The following is a 16,285-nucleotide window of genomic DNA, read 5'->3' as shown; positions in this document are numbered from 1 at the left end:
TAAAACTTTTTCTAATTCACCTGGGTCATGAGATACGGGGGTGTAAGTGGGAGGGGAAAAATTTATATGATCGCAGCTTATTGAGTCATTGGGGCTTTTTGGTAAAATTTAATTTTAAAATTTTTAATTTCTAAATAAAAATACGCGTCGATTGATACCTCGATGACCCGAATCCGACAACTAGTTCAAAAGATATATAAATTTTAAAATTTTAGTGGTATTCTCAAAATGAAATGAAAAGTCAGTTTGTTTGTCTGTTTGTCTATTTGCATCAAAGCGCTAAAGAAGCTTAAATGTAATGATGGGGATCTATTCCATTTCAAAAATCTAGAAATGTTTGTTCTACGACTTTTTGAAAAAATACTAGTTTAGAGGGAAAAAGCTAAATCCCGGTAAAATTGAAACCTCAACAGATTCCAAACCATAAAAGCTACAGATATTTTCTATATATCTCTAAAGTACTCAAGTAACATTTTACAGGTGATATAATGTTTTATAGCTTACATTTTGGCGATTTCTGACAAAACGGCTCTAACGACTTCTGTTAAATAAATATGTTGTAGTACGTACAATTTCGCGTTTTTTGGTATATAAAACATAAATTTTGGTTGAGGGGTTTGGAAGATAAAACCTGTTAAGTGAATAAATACATTCTTCTATCGGTCGAAAATCACGCTTTAGTACGAAAAACTTTTTGGTTAAATGAGATATCTCAACCAAACTGATACAATTTGCATTTAACTTGGTTTTATATATCCTGACTAAAGTTGGATCAAATCGGACCACTATATCATATAGCTGTCATAGGACCATAGGATTGGTCCAATATTAAGTCTTAGTATGAAAAACTTTTTTGTTTTACGAGATATCGTAACCAAACTAATAGAATATGCATTTAAGTTACACCTTTAGATTCTGACCAAAGTTGGTTCTAGTCGAACCACTTTATCATATAGCTATCATAGGACCAATCGGGCGAAATCCAAGTCTTAGTATGAACATTTTTTTTGTCAAAGTAAGTACGGGGTCTCCGACAGTAGAGTATGCTCGACTGTAACAACGCGAGTGATCACCCTAGTTTTCTTTATAATTAAAGAAAACATTTTGTTTTAAATATGAAAGAAATTCAACCACTAAATTTATATATTTTACCATCTGCCTGCATTAACGATAAAGTTACAATGTCAAAAGCAAAAGCAAATGCAAAAAGTTCTGATATCCCACAAAAAAAAAATCCTCTTCACGAGGTAAAAGTCTAGTGACGAAAGCAATTTCCAGCCCCAAAATTTCTGATATCCAATTTTGTGACGAACAAAATTCAGTTTAATAAAATAATACCCCCCAAAGTTTATATATATTCTTTATCAGGATCAACAGTCGAGTCGATTGAACCATGTCCGTCCGTCCGTCTGATTAAACTCGTCGATTTCAGAGACTATAACAGCTAGAGACTTCAAACTTTGTTTGTAGTTTCCTGGATACCATAGGCAGATCAAGTTTTGTTTTTATTTTTAAATAGGACCACTATATCATATAGCTGCCATAGGAATGATCAGACTAAAATTAAGTTTTAGTTTGAAAAAGTTTTTTGTTTTTTTACGTTATCGTAAACAAACTGATAGAATATACTGTTATGTTGGTTGTGTTCATTCTGACCAGATTTGGTTCAAATCGGTTCCATATATAATATAAGTGCCATAGGAACAATTGGTCGAAAATCAAATCGAAGAGTAACAGGGGTCAGGGTATCCTACTGTCGAGCGTACTCGACTGTAGCCACACCTCACCGTGAGCAAAACGAGCAGGGGGCAGAGCCCCCTTGTTCTCTTTATTATTAAGAAAAACAACTCTTTTAAATATGAAAGAAAATTAACAAATAAATTTACATATTTTATTATTTGTCTGCATTAACGATAGTTATAATATAATGTCAAAAAAAGCAATTGCAAAAGTTTCTGATATCCTACAAAAAAAACCTTTACACGACGTTAAAGTCTAGTGACGAAAGCATTTTCCAGCCCCAAAGCTACTGATATACAATTGTGTGACGAAAAAAATTAAGTTTAATATACAAATTTTAAATAAAAATATAAGTTAATAAAAAAAGAACACGAAAATTGACATTCGGCGCTGCGCAAAAATTAATTACTATGTTCGTGGTAGTTCTAGTGATGAAAGCATATTCCATCCCCAATATTTCTGATATCCAATTTTGTGACGAAAAAATAAAGTTTAATATAAAAACTTGAAGTAATAATATTAATTCAATTAAAAAAAAACACGAAAATTGACATTCTGCACTGTGCGCAAAAAGGGTGAGCTTCTTTGTACATAAAAATTACTTTTTGCACCGTAGCTGACCGTATATTCGAATTTAGGTTACCATTTATTTTTTTGCGAAAAAATCGATGCACCCTACTATACATATATACTTTAAAGGGTTTGCCACTCCCCTTCTTCCTGCATGTAACATTTCACAAAACCATTATACTTGACTGTGTGTGGTATCCAGGAACCTATGTACGCACCAAATTTCGCGACTCTAGCTCTGATCGCTTCTAAGATCGACGAGTTCATACTGACGGACAGAGCTACATCGACTCGGCTGTTGATAATGATTATGAATATATTCACTTTATGGGGTCTGCCTCGCCCCCTTCTGTCTCTTTTACATTTCATAAAACCAATATACCATTTATTTTCTACTTAAAAATATATTGTTTCTGATATAAAAAAAAAGTGTATCATACCATTTCCTGCATCAACGAACAAAATACTAGAGATTATCGGAAATGCAGACATTGCTGACAGCCATTTATGATCTATGATTGATAACCTTTTAATCGTGAAAAGTGATTTTAGCTTTACGCTAATAAGCAAATATATATAAGTATATATATATATATACATATGTATATTGACGACAATGTTACCGGCTATAATTCAAACATTTACCGAAGCATTGCAATAATAAAGATGGGTTTGTAATTATGTTTAATCTTAATGTCAATGCAAATGATAAATTATAAACTTGCAGGCTAGAAACTCACCGTGACAATTTCCGGCTATAATCAGCGACATCATCATCATTAACATCATTATGAATTGAATATGCAAATGTTTTACAAAAGTCATGACACTTTGCAAAACACTTTCCAGTCGAGGTGTCGCCGTGATGGGCAATATATTGTGGCAAAAGCAATATATTGATGTTATTGTTTTTGGCAGTTGATTATTGTTGTAGTTATTATATGGTACTTGTAACATCTTCTTCTACTTCTGTAGTGGTAGTAATGTATATAAATGCATAGATATCTATAAATATATATATATGTATAGCAAGTTGGAAAAAAGTGTTTTGATAATATAAAAATACATTTTTTTTTTAGAGATATACGAGGGCTGTCCAAGAAGTAGCCTACCTAACTTATTAGTGTAGGTAAATGTTAAATAAAAATACTAAACAGAGGAAGTACCGTATTTTAAAAGCTTATGTTCAAAGATTGGTCGCTTTTAATGGACAAATTTGGTCATCGTCATGTTTCCGCGTGTGTCGATCAAAAACTAAAATATTTATTGCTTCCTCACTTACCCATTTCAACAGATTTATCTCCCTCTGATTACTTTCTATTTTCAAATATGAAAAGAGGCTCGGTGGAAAAAGAATTGGCAACAATAAAGAGGTGGAGTCAGAAGTAAAAGCCTAGTTTTAGGACCTTTACTTTTCTCGCTAGAACATCGCTGGGAAATATGTCAAAAGTCCCAATTTTTTTTAACTTTTTTAGTTTTAAGGCCAGACACTTTTGCGACAGCCCTCGTATGTACAAACATGCAGCATGCATAAGTAAGATGTATGTATTTTAGGTCGAAAATCTTACCTTTTAATGATTCTGAGCGCGGACCAGGAATTAATTTCAGAGCTATTATTTCTTCACTCCAAAAAATAATCAAGTATTCATTACTTAAATCAAATATGATCGATGTCAGAAATGCGCCTATCCCGTTAATTCTTGAGTCAGTTAAAAAATTCTCATATCAATTTTTTTTTTATTTAATCCCAAAATACTTGATTCTAGACTTTTTAAAAGCTATTGGGATAAGTTCAAGAACATTTTGTACTTATTCAGGTCGCGTTTTTTGCTATATTTATTCTTTTAAATACTTATATTGAGAACGTGCATATTGCAAAATATGTATGAAATTAAATTTGAGTATTATATTAAAAAATTTTATATATATAGTTAAAACAAAAATTGTTTTTTTCTGAACTAATTTTTTTTTTGCAATAAATTGCAAAAATAATTTTGTCAAATATATTGTATTTTTCTTATTACTTTGCTTCCCTTACTTTATTTTTATTTTATTGTTCTTTTCACTTTATTTTTTATTCCATTTTTTAGTTTGTTTTATTTTTTTGTCTGTTTTCTTTTTTTACTTCCCTGCAGTGTAAACGACCAGTTTTTTTTACTAGTACAAAACTAGTTGGGTAAGGGTGAGTAACTGGTTACCTATCTAGTCCAAGCCCATGTATTGAAGTCGTCCATTTAACAAAGGCTTGTCCTGGGCCTCCAACTAGTCCTTTCTCAATTAGATTCGGACTGGTTGCATGTATTATGGGCCTGAAGTAGTTCCTTCTTAACTATATTAATAACTTGTTGCTAAAAGAGATGTGTGGCAACTAATCCTTTTGTACCCAAATTTGTACTATTTGAATATATTATACATCGGAGCTAGTTGAATATATTATAGATCGAAACACTCTAAAAAAAAATCCGGTCGAAAATCGTTCTCAAACGTAGTCAAAAACAGCGTGACACCTTTTGCTCATAGTTCATGAAAGGTTGTACATGAAATTTTTTAAACCTATGGGTCTTTTTTTTTTTGTTCTAAGAACGAAAGAAGAATTCGGTCACGAATGTGCTTGCTATATTTTTCGGTCTTTTTTCTTTGGGTTAACTAATTGAAAATATTATAGATCGGAACTAGTTGTTTATTAACTAGTTGTTTACAGAAATATTTGCTCCCTTTTTATTACTAGTTGCCATACTGGCTTTTCTAATCAACCCGGTACTGGTTGCATTGCAACCAGTTAAATTGTCATATCATTTCAACTACTTTAAAAACAGTTTTAGAATGACAATTGACAAGATTTCCTGATTGGGATGTTAAACTCTCATCTTATTTTAACTACTCTAAGCACAGTTTTAGAGGGACAGTTGATAGGATTTATGGTTTTTGTATTTTTTAACTCACACAAATCTAGTTCCATTGCAACTAGTTTAAATTCTCATCTCACTTGAAATACTTTTAAGACAGTTTTAGAGGGACTGTTGATAGGAGTTCTGATTTGGGATTGTTTTAAAGTCACACAACTTTAGTCCTCTGTAACCAGTCAAATTCTCATCTCATTTTTGTTAATTTTAGCTAGATTAACACACCCAAATCTTTTCCGGTTGCAACCAGTCTAATTTCAGTTGTCTTATAACTATTTACTAAACTACTTTTCCTTGTTCTAGTTGCTTTTATATATGTACTAGATCTAGAACTGTTCGTTTTTGACACTAGTTAACTTTTTCCTGCAGGTTTTGCTTAAAAGTGACAGCCCTTTTTATTTACTGTCTAATAATCAATTTACACTGAGGCCGGTAAGAAAAAAGCCTTAGCTTACGGCAAAAGTCGTTTACACTAATGAAAAGGCCGATATTTTGAAGTCTAATTGTCAAATTGTAAATTGCTCATTACTAAATTTATTATAAATTTTAGATAAAGTTTGTATTTAAATGTATATAACGGATCCATTATGTATGTCCGACGACTAGTTGAATGCATGAATGAATTAATGAGGAATTGACGGTTTACAAAAAATATTTTAAATAATAATATTTTAAATCGTTAATGACGCCGTTAATGATACGGGCACGCCTAAAAGCCTTTATATTTAAACCTAACTGTCCAATTTTTATATGCTAAAGGCCTACTTAAGGACTTTATACCGCCATTTTTTCGTTACGGCGTCATACCGGTCTCAGTGTAAAAAGACTATAACAATAAAGAGTGCTTTACCTACTTTGATAATTTTGGTTATCTGTTGTCAGAAAATTTCTATATATCTATTTCTGTACATACATATAGAATACAAGCATACAAACATGTTTTAAGTACACAACGGACTTGTACTCAGAATTATGTTCTTTTAAGAAAACATACTTATTTTAAAATTCGAGTACAATTCATGCTTAAGTTAAGTACTATTAGAACGATTCGAACTTAAAAGTTTAAGTACGAAAACATTCTTAAATCAAACGACATTTTTTACTGAGTGTTGGTATAAGCATCTTAAAATTATAGGCTAACATATTTCAATTTTTTTTAATCCCATAAAAATCGAACGATTATGTTTATTTCTTGTTCTCTTAAAGTAAGTATAAATGAATAAAATGAAAAATACAAAAAAAAAAAAAAAAATCATTACAAGTACGTTGTATACTTGTATTAAAACACTCAAGCAAATGCGTATTTGAGGTCTGGAAAAGTAACCAAACTTTATTTTTTTCCAAAAACCTGATTGATTAAAATCGTTCGCGCTTACAAGAGCCGACCTTGAATGTTCGTTCACTTTCTTGAACTTTTTCCATTCTATAGACACCTCAACACTCACAACACTTTTTAGTACAAGTCAAATGGTCAGAATTAGGCAGAAGCTGGGCGACAGTCAGGTGAAAATGATTCGGAAAATTTAGTTGTCTTTCCGGGACGATGCAACTCAGAAATTAGGCAGTAGTATGAGTACAACCAGTTTGAAGAGTCATCAGTTAAATCACTATTCCATCACGACAATACTCCAACACTAAGTTTTTTTTGACAAACACCCAGACTACTCTAATGCAACAGGCTTTGTACTACTTCTGGCTGTTCTATACAAGACATTATGCCTGCAACTACAGTCGAGTTAAAGTCGATTAGGAATTAGGCTTTTTCGGAAAGCTTCCAATAATGTGAAAGACTTATGTGGAGTCCCAGAAATACACATTTGAGGGTTGTATAGTTTTTAAAGCTAATGGTTGGATAAACTTCTAACACACTTGTATATATGTTTGTATGTAGGATTTAATAAACAAATTTTCTGCACTTGTATGTGCTATATGCAGATTTACATATATTCAATAGTTTGATATACAGACATATGTATCTACTTTTTTCAGTGACTCACAGCGTATTTGACCCACTACATGTTTAACTATGCTTTACTTATATCGTTTAACTCAAATATAATATGTACAGAAAAATATGAATATATCTTGTTTAAGTTCAAGCATAAATTTAGAAACCTACGTATACATTTTATTTTTTATATCTCTTTTCATTTAAAGATAAATTAATTTAATATTTGTAGTATGTACGAGTGGTGGGTCAAATAAGCTAGTAGTCACGAGGCGATGCGATACGTTTACTATATTTTCACTTAGCATTCATATTAAAATATAATTTTAACATACATACTGTATATGAATAAAAGTTCGTATGAGTGTGTGTACTTACTATAATTATATATATGTATTCATAAAATACAATTGACTTTAAAACTGAAAACTTACGAAAATGAATTAAACAAATACACAATGAACAATTCTTTCTCATGTAAACATTATTTTGACTAGTACGAGTATATAGTTGAAACATACATAAGCACCATGTATTATGAACATGCTAGTACGTATATGAGCTAATAATTACTTGACTTATTATACATATGAAATTCTCTTAGGAATCAGAAAGATTTGAAATGATGATTAACAACTTTCTTGATTTTTCTGGTGAATAGATTCTCTGAGCTCAGTTTCAGCGTCTAAATTTCACTAATTATAATTAACATAATTATCGATCAGCTGTTGGTTTTGTTGATAGGTTGATTAATATCTGTGACAACGATAGCTACTAGGCTTAATAGTTTTATTCTTAAAATTGTAGCTAGTGTTTTATTAGTGTTAATAGAGTTCATATGAGAAAGTCCAATACGCTTAAGACTCAAAAATTAATGTGTTGATACCGATTGTAACAATGTATACCGATTTGAGTTATTTGTATACATATGTGACATATATGTACTTATGTTCATGCATAGAACACATTTATGTATATTATACATATTTATTACCGCACGGATTTACAAATTTGGTCAGAAATTTTGATTTCGCTTTCTTCACATTCTCTGTTTTTTTTTCCACAACACTAAGAGTGGGAGCTAAAGTTGTTGTTGTTTCTGTGGCTGAACTCCTCACTCATGAAACATTTCACATTCAAAAAAACGTTTGAAACAAATAGCAGCTATTTGTGGCCTGAATAGCAACTTGGAATATTAACAATTTATTATGGACGTGAAGTTTACATAGTATGTAGTATATACGAATTAAATATGTATTTATGAATGTATTGTATGTACATACATATGTGAATGCACATGCATATACGTATTATTAACGGAGTTCGCTGTTGCTAAAGACAATACACACATCAAAAACACGAACCGATCCGCACGCCTGACACGTCTGCTTGGAATGAAAGTTGACTTATAACTGGTTTTTAAGCCAGCTACAGTACACAGAAGTTCGCAGCAGTGCCGACCACCGTCGCGACGCGTCGCAGTAACCGTAAGGTTGATTGGCTGCTTGGCTGACTGCTCGTTTTGCTGCCCTGGTTGGTTGGTTGGTCGGCTTGTCGGGTGACTGTTTGTCATTGTTGTGGCATTGTTGCCGACGTGAAATACAAGCAAGCTACGCAATCGCAGAGCTTTACACAACAATATACGCGAGGGCTGTTTCCATAGACCAGCAAATATTCTGAGCTACTTACCATACATAATATTAATTAAGAGAATTTCCTCAACAGAACTTAAGCTCCGATTATTTCAATTTCTGACATACGACGTTTCTAAATTCTTGAAACTCAACTAAGAATCATTGTTTATTTTTGACAACCGCATTGATAAAACAATTTGTGAGTTGAGAGGACTCGACTACGAGATACACTGCGTCCAAACTCTTAGACAGCCCAACATATATTTGTACCTACAGGGTCGTTCCACAAAAGGCTACATCTGAAAATTTTAAGAATGTTTTTTTTTTTTTTTTTAAACTGGTGCGATATTGTCTTTGATCACTTGAATCGTTGCTGGAGCATCTGTTTGGAATTAATAATGTCCTTTACTTAAAAATAAGGGTATATTGTGTTCGTTGAAATGTATGTCACAGAGAGAAGGAGACATCTCCGACCGTACAAAGTATATAGATTCTTGATCACAGCCGATTCGATATAGTCATGTTCGTCTGTCCATCTATGTGAGCGCCTAGATCTCAGAGACTGAATGCGCTACAGCATCCAAATTTGGCACACAGAGTCCCACAGCATTGGAGCAAATCAAGTTTATTTTTTACTTTTTCGCGAAAGTCCACCTGATCTACAGTTCTAACGATAAACGGATTTTTTACTACAGGGGTCTATTGGGTTTGTTTTAACGAATATGTGCGTAACAGGCAGAAGGAGGCGTGGCACACACCATAAAGTATATATATTCTTGATCAGCATCAACAGCCGAATCGATATAGCAATGTCCGTCTGTCTGTCTGTCTGTCCGTTTGTCTGTATGAACACCTAGATCTCAGTGACTATAAGAGCTAGAGACACCAAACTTGGTATGTAGGTTCCTGTATATTGCAAGCAGATCAAGTTTATTTCAAAATTCGGCCACGCCCCCTCTATCGCCCACAAATCGAAAAAAAATTTCATATCCAAATTATAAGAGCAATTTAAAAGCTAGTGACACCAAATTTGGTATGTGGATTTGTCAATAATGCAGGCAGATCAAGTTAGGAGCAATCGGTCGAAAATCAAGTTTTAGTATGAAAAACTTTTTTGTTTAATGAGATATTGTAACCAAACTGATACAAGCATATAAATTGGGTTTGTACATCCTGTCCAAAGATGGTTCAAATCGGACCACTATATCATATAGCTGTCATAGGACCGATCGGGTGAAAATCAAGTCTTAGTATGAAAAACGTTTTTCTTTGATGAGATATCGTAACCATACTAATAGAATATGCATTAAACTTGGTTTTATATATCCTGACAAAAGTTGGTTCTAATCGAACTACTATATTATATAGCTGTCATAGGACCGATCGGGGGAAAATCAAGTCTTAGTATGAAAATCTTTTTTTTTTATGAGACATCGTAATCAATCTGATAGAATATACATTTAAGTTAACTCATTATTTTGTAATTTGTTCCATTATTAGTTTTTGCCATAGTAAGTACGAGGTCTCCGACAGTCGAGTTTGCTCGACTGTAGCATCGGCCCACTAGTTTATCTAATAAACTTTATCTTTAATTGTTACCTATCTTCCTACTTATTCCCAACAAGATCGGCTAAATAGAACAGCAAAAGCGGCTCTTTCTAATTTTTAAATCAATACAAGCTCTGAAAAGTAAAATCGATCATTTTTCAAGCAATCGAGCAGCTGTGCGAAAATTTACGCCGTCCAACTGAAAATCAACGACGCGTCGTTCAAATCCATATCATAACTTCCAGGCCAAAAAAAAAACATTTATTATTACCCTAGCTTTCGAAAAAGGTGCTTGACAATGACAAAATGCAGAACGAAGTTTGATATCGGTCTCCGCGAAATGATCACAATTTTTTGAGTGAGATTTTGCTATTTCAATGCGTTGTGTAAACGTACAATACATATACAAATCCATTTCTAAAAACCTCATATAGTTTTTACCTTTACATGGAATGACACAATTAGTTTTAAAAGAAGTTCAAAATTGTTGCAAAATTTGAAATAAACCTCTTAAAAGATCCTATACTTTGTAGCGTTAGTGTTTATTTCTTTCTTTGCCTCGACGCTGAAAGAATTGTTTTCTAAATGATTTATCACGATTTTTATTCCCTTTACTTAACAAATAAATAAAGGCTATAATTTAATCGTTGAAATTTATGTCACAGGTTGAAGCAGGCGTCCCCTACCTTATAAAGTATATATATTCTTGATCAGCATAAAAAGCCGAGTTGACATAGAAAGAAAATACAGCTTTTATACCCTAAGCCCATTGAAAATGGTCACCTGTTAGCTGTTAGCTGTTAGCTGAATATATACATATTTCTATCTGTCGAAAATCACGTTTTAGTACGAAAAACTTTTTGGTTTTATGAGATATCTTAACCAAACTGATACATTATGCATTTAACTTGGTTAAATATATCCTAACTAACGTTGGTAAAAATCGGACCACTAAATCTATTTAAGACCGAACGGGTCAAAATTAGGTTTTAGTATGAAAAGCTTTTTTGTTGAATGAAATATTTTAACCAAATTGATAAAATATGTATTTAAGTTAGTTTTATATATCCTGACCAAAGTTGGTTCAAATCGAACCACTATATTATATAACATAGCTGTCATATTAAGTCTTAGTATGAAAAACTTTTTGTTTTACGAGATATCGTAACCAATCTAATAGAATATGCATTTAAGTTAGACTTATAGATCCTGACCAAAGTTAGTTCTAATTGAACCACTATATCATATAGCTGTCATGGGACCGATCGGGCGAAATCCAAGTCTTAGTATGAAAAGCTTTTTTTTTATAATAAGTAAGCGGTCTCCGACAGTAGAGTATGCTCGACTGTATCAACTTGATCGGGGCGGAGCCCCAAAGTTTTCTTTATAATTAAAGAAAAAAATTTTGTTTTAAATATGAAAGAAATTCAACCACTAAATTTATATATTTTACCATCTGCCTGCGTTAATGATAAATTTACAATGTCAAAAGCAAAAGCAGTTGCTAAATTTTCTGATATCCCACAAAAAAAACCTCTACACGAGGTAAAAGTCTAGTGACGAAAACAATTTCTAGCCCCAAAATTTCTGATATCCAATTTTGTGACAAACAAAATTCAGTTTAATCTAAAAATCTTAAATAAAAATTAAAAAATTTGGTACCCAGCAGGAGCCCCTTCTTTTGGATAAAGCTTTGTATTTTGTAGTATTAAGCAATCCTGTACCCTGTTGGTACTAGCGTAACCATATGTTAACAGCCGAGAAAATGGTCCTGTCATTATCCTGACAAGGACGAACAAAAATAATGTTTTTTTCGGATTCAGTGACCTTAAATTTATCAGTCCTGAAAGTTTCATAAAAAAAAACGAAAAAAATTTGATCAGAGCTATTCGGATTAAGATATCTTAACCAAACTGATAGAATATGTATTTAACTTATTTAGCTTTGTCCATGCTGACCAAAGTTCGTTGAAATCGGTCGACTAAATAATAAAGCTGTCAAAGGACCGATCAGTCAAAAATCAACTTTTAGTTGACTTTTTTTGTTTATTTGTTTTTTTAGATATCTTAACCAAACTGTTAGAATGTGCTTTTAAGTTGGTTTTGTACAATCTGACCAAATTTGGTTTACTTCAGTTCGATATATCATATAGCTGCCAAGGGAACAATCGGTCGAAAATCAACCTCAGTACAGAGTACCTGGGCAGAGGGTATCCTACTGTCGAGCGTGCTCGACTGTAACCGCCCACTTTTTTTTGTAATTTTTGTAACCTATTTTTAATATCTATGTATCATCGTACTTTATCTAAATTAGATCGGGAGTAATGGCCGTTTAAAGTTGTTAAAAATGTATGCGCCTAAAAGTATGTAACGAGGCTTTCCCGCTTGCTTAAGTTGGATTCTCATGACAATAACTCTTTCAGCTTACTATGACTTTTGACGAGGTAGCCCCATATATAAATATTGTAAGAAGCTTGTAGAATGACTTCGAGCCTAGTCATAAAATATCGTTCTAAAACGGTTGTTGTTTCAGAATATATTGCTGCTCTGTGAAAACTGCCAGTTATTATACCCTGAGACCATTGAAAATGGGCAAAAAAGGGTATAATGTGTTTGGCAAAATGTATGTTACAGGCAGAAGGGGGCGTGGCATATAGCTGTAATCCCTCAATCGAAAATAAGGTCTTAGTATGAAAAAGTTTTTGGTTTTTAAGATAGCTTAACCAATCTGATAGAATATGCATTTAACTTAGTTTCGTACATCCTGTCCTAAGTTTGTTTAAATCGCTCCACTATGTCATATAGCTGTCATAGGACCGATCGGTAGAAATTCAAGTTTTAGTATGAAAAAGTTTTTTGTTTCTTAAGACATCCTAACCAAACTGTGCATTGTACATTCTGACCAGATTTAGCTGCCATGGGAACAATTGGTCGAAAATCAAAAATCATTAAAGAGTACCTGGGCTCAGGGTATCCTACTGTCGAGCGTGCTGGGCTGTAGCCGCACCTCACCTCCAAGGTAAAACTAAGGGTTTACAGGGCTTCAGTCACTTGGTTTTGCCAACGTATTCGGGGACTTTCTATCTTTCGTTGTCTGCCTACTATCGTATCAAAATGCGAACATTGTAACCCAGCCAGCGAAATCGCAGCGTGTTTATTAGACTACAACATCAACATCATCGAACAGCTATATGAAATAATAAACTGATTTGAACCTAATGTGGTCATGGTGCAAAAGACCAACTTAAATGCATACGTAAATTAAGAAATCTTATTGTATCTTTTAAAAAAAATACATTTGTATTTATTGATGGTTGGATTTGAACTAAAACAATTATTTTTCATATTTATCCCCATAACCTACGCTCTGCCGGCTTCGCTGTTTATGATTTTGCTGCTGTCGATACCGCTGCTGTCGTCCTTGGCTGCCATTGGTCGTTGTTACCGCTATTGTTGTTGGGGCTGCGTTCCTTAACAGTTGGGTTTTTTTTGGGTGTAGTCTTGCATCCGTTGGTCCCACGGTCGCTGAAGAGTGCGCACACGGCGCACGTGGCTTCGTTTCTGTATCCTCTGCCGTTCGCACCTGCAGAACATTGCTAAGCGAGGCTGTCAATTTGCGTCCGCCGATCCCACGGTGAGCTGTTGATAACGTTTGGTTAGCGCTCGTGGCTTCTTGCGCAACCTGTGCCCGCGTGATTTTGTATTTGCTTAAGTTGTTGTTTTGGTTTGGCCGCTAATGTTTGATGTTGCTGTCTCGTCAGCCATATTGTTGTTATTGTTTGGCTGCTTTATATTATTATTCCACTTCGGCGGCCATGTTGTTGTTTTGACTAAGTTGCCCATGTACTCGTATTGTTGTTGTTGTGTTGAGACTTTAATATGCAGGGTGTTAACTCTTTCCCCTTTAAATGCGAGCGTCCTCGCACATAAACCCCTACTGGAGTTCTATTGTCTGGCGCATTTTCTTCACCTGTTCTTCTCTTCTCTGCGGCTGCATCTCTTATTCTTCTGGTGAGCTCGATGGCTAATCCTTCTATTACTAGTAATAGGATGCTGAGCGAAGTGTAGCTGAGAGTGACCTGTATAGTTTCTTTGGCTCCGAGTTTCTCCAGTCTCTTGGTGTTGTTTATGTTTAGCTCGTTGATCATTTGAAGCGAGAGTACTTCGTCCAGCCTAGTTTTGTCCACTACCAGCTGGAACAGCCGTGGTTCTGGCTCCGCGGATTGGATCTCCTCTGTTTTGTAGCTTCTGTCGCCTATTCTCACTGTGGAGTTTCGTAATTGGATGGTGTACGTTTCCCGGATCTGCAATGTTTTCTCGTCTAATGTCACGAACCTGTCGAATCCGTTCAGCAGTATGGTACCTGGGAGTATCTCTTTGAAGTCTGGAATGTGTTGGTTGTTGATTATGGTACATTCTGGTTTTTGTAGGTTAGGCAGTTCGTGTAGGCAAGTGTCGTTACTTAAATCTATTAATTTATCTCTACTACATATTGTCCTGTCATTATGATTTTCGCATTTTTCTTTTATGGCATATAGTTCATTCAACAAATTTTCATATTTTATATCATTAATAATTTGGGCTTTCTTAACGGCATTAACTTTAAGTGTTCTGCATTTATGTAAGCTAATGGCTGGGAGGCTAATTATATAAATTAAGTCTTTTCCGTTTGTGGCAAGTTTTACTTCGGAAAATTCTAAATGTTCTTCTATGTTAAAAAATAAATTGTTTTCTCTCTTAAAAATTTGTTCTACAATGTCAGTTTCTATTGCCGAGAAAATAATTGAATTTACGGTATTTGACTTCGCCCATGTAATTGCATGTAGAATATTTGTTAATTCTCCTTTTACTAACTGTGTTTTGTATTTAAGGATATTTGCTTTTTGGTTAACAATTTCTTGTGAGCTTAAAGTTACTTTTAGGATTGCATTAGTTACATTTGATATTTGATTGATTATATCATTTATTATACGATTTATAACAACTTGTTTGTTGTTATTCTCTAATTGATAATTTACTTTATTAATTATGACTTCGTGATCGTGGTGGTCCGGAGTTCCTGCCAACCATTTCCTCGCTCTGCCTAAGGCTTCCATTGCTCTTTTGTTTTTAGTTGAGAGTTTAAGTCGTTTTAAGTCAATTTTGACTTGCGACAGCTCAAAGGAGAGGTAAGGGTATAATGGATGAGATAGGTTGAGTGATTGTAGTGAGTTATCCAATAGATAATTGCATATTTTTCCAAATCAAAAATGTGGATTATTTTAAAGGTGTTTTGCCACTAGTCCGGTGTCGATTGAAATGACTTGTGAGGTCGAGCAGTCGAGGACTGTCGTTATTCCAAAGCATGTTGGTAAAAGAATCCTGTAAATAAAGTTTTAATATTATTTTTGTGTACTATTCTCCCCGACCGTATTTTGATAGTTGAGTTTCTATTTTCTGCTACTATTTCTTTTTTATACCTGGGTGTCAGTTTTAAACCCAATCTTTTGTTAATTTTGACGAAAATTACCTCCCCTTGCTCGTAATTATTTAATTATTTACGCCTAAAAGCCCTCAACCACACCTTTTCAATGATATATAGAACATATCTGTAGCTTTTATGGTTTGCAAACTGTTGTCAATTTTACCGGGATTTAGAGTTTTCCCGCTAAACTAGCGGTTTTTTCAAAAAGTCGTAGAACAAACATTTTTGAAATGGAATAGATCCCCATCATTACATGTAAGCTTTTTTAGCGCTTTGATACAACCAGACAAACAAACAAACTGACTTTTTATTTTATTTTGAGATGACCACTAAAAATTTAGTTATCCTTTAAACCAGTTGTCGGATGTGGGCCATCGAGGTATCAATCGACGCGTATTTTTGATACGAATTTGTAAAAAATAAAAAATTTTACCAAAAAGCCCCTACGGCTCCATAAGCTGCGATCATATAAATTTTTC

At 33.7% G+C, this 16,285-nt stretch overlaps 1 protein-coding gene across 1 annotated transcript in view; it reads right to left on the bottom strand.

Annotated features, from left to right (window-relative positions):
• Positions 1 to 3,196, bottom strand: part of LOC117787410 (sushi, von Willebrand factor type A, EGF and pentraxin domain-containing protein 1) — a 51,933-nt gene extending 48,737 nt beyond the window's left edge. The window contains exon 1 of the mRNA XM_034625931.1: positions 3,051 to 3,196. Coding sequence (XP_034481822.1) covers positions 3,051 to 3,135 — 85 coding nt within the window. The 5' untranslated portion in view covers positions 3,136 to 3,196. The remainder of the gene's footprint in view (positions 1 to 3,050) is intronic.
• Positions 3,197 to 16,285: the final 13,089 nt, after the last annotated feature.

The sequence above is a fragment of the Drosophila innubila genome, chromosome X (genome assembly GCF_004354385.1).
Source record: "Drosophila innubila isolate TH190305 chromosome X, UK_Dinn_1.0, whole genome shotgun sequence".
Classification (NCBI taxonomy): Eukaryota; Metazoa; Arthropoda; class Insecta; order Diptera; family Drosophilidae; genus Drosophila; species Drosophila innubila.
This window is presented reverse-complemented; position numbering and strand designations above follow the sequence as displayed.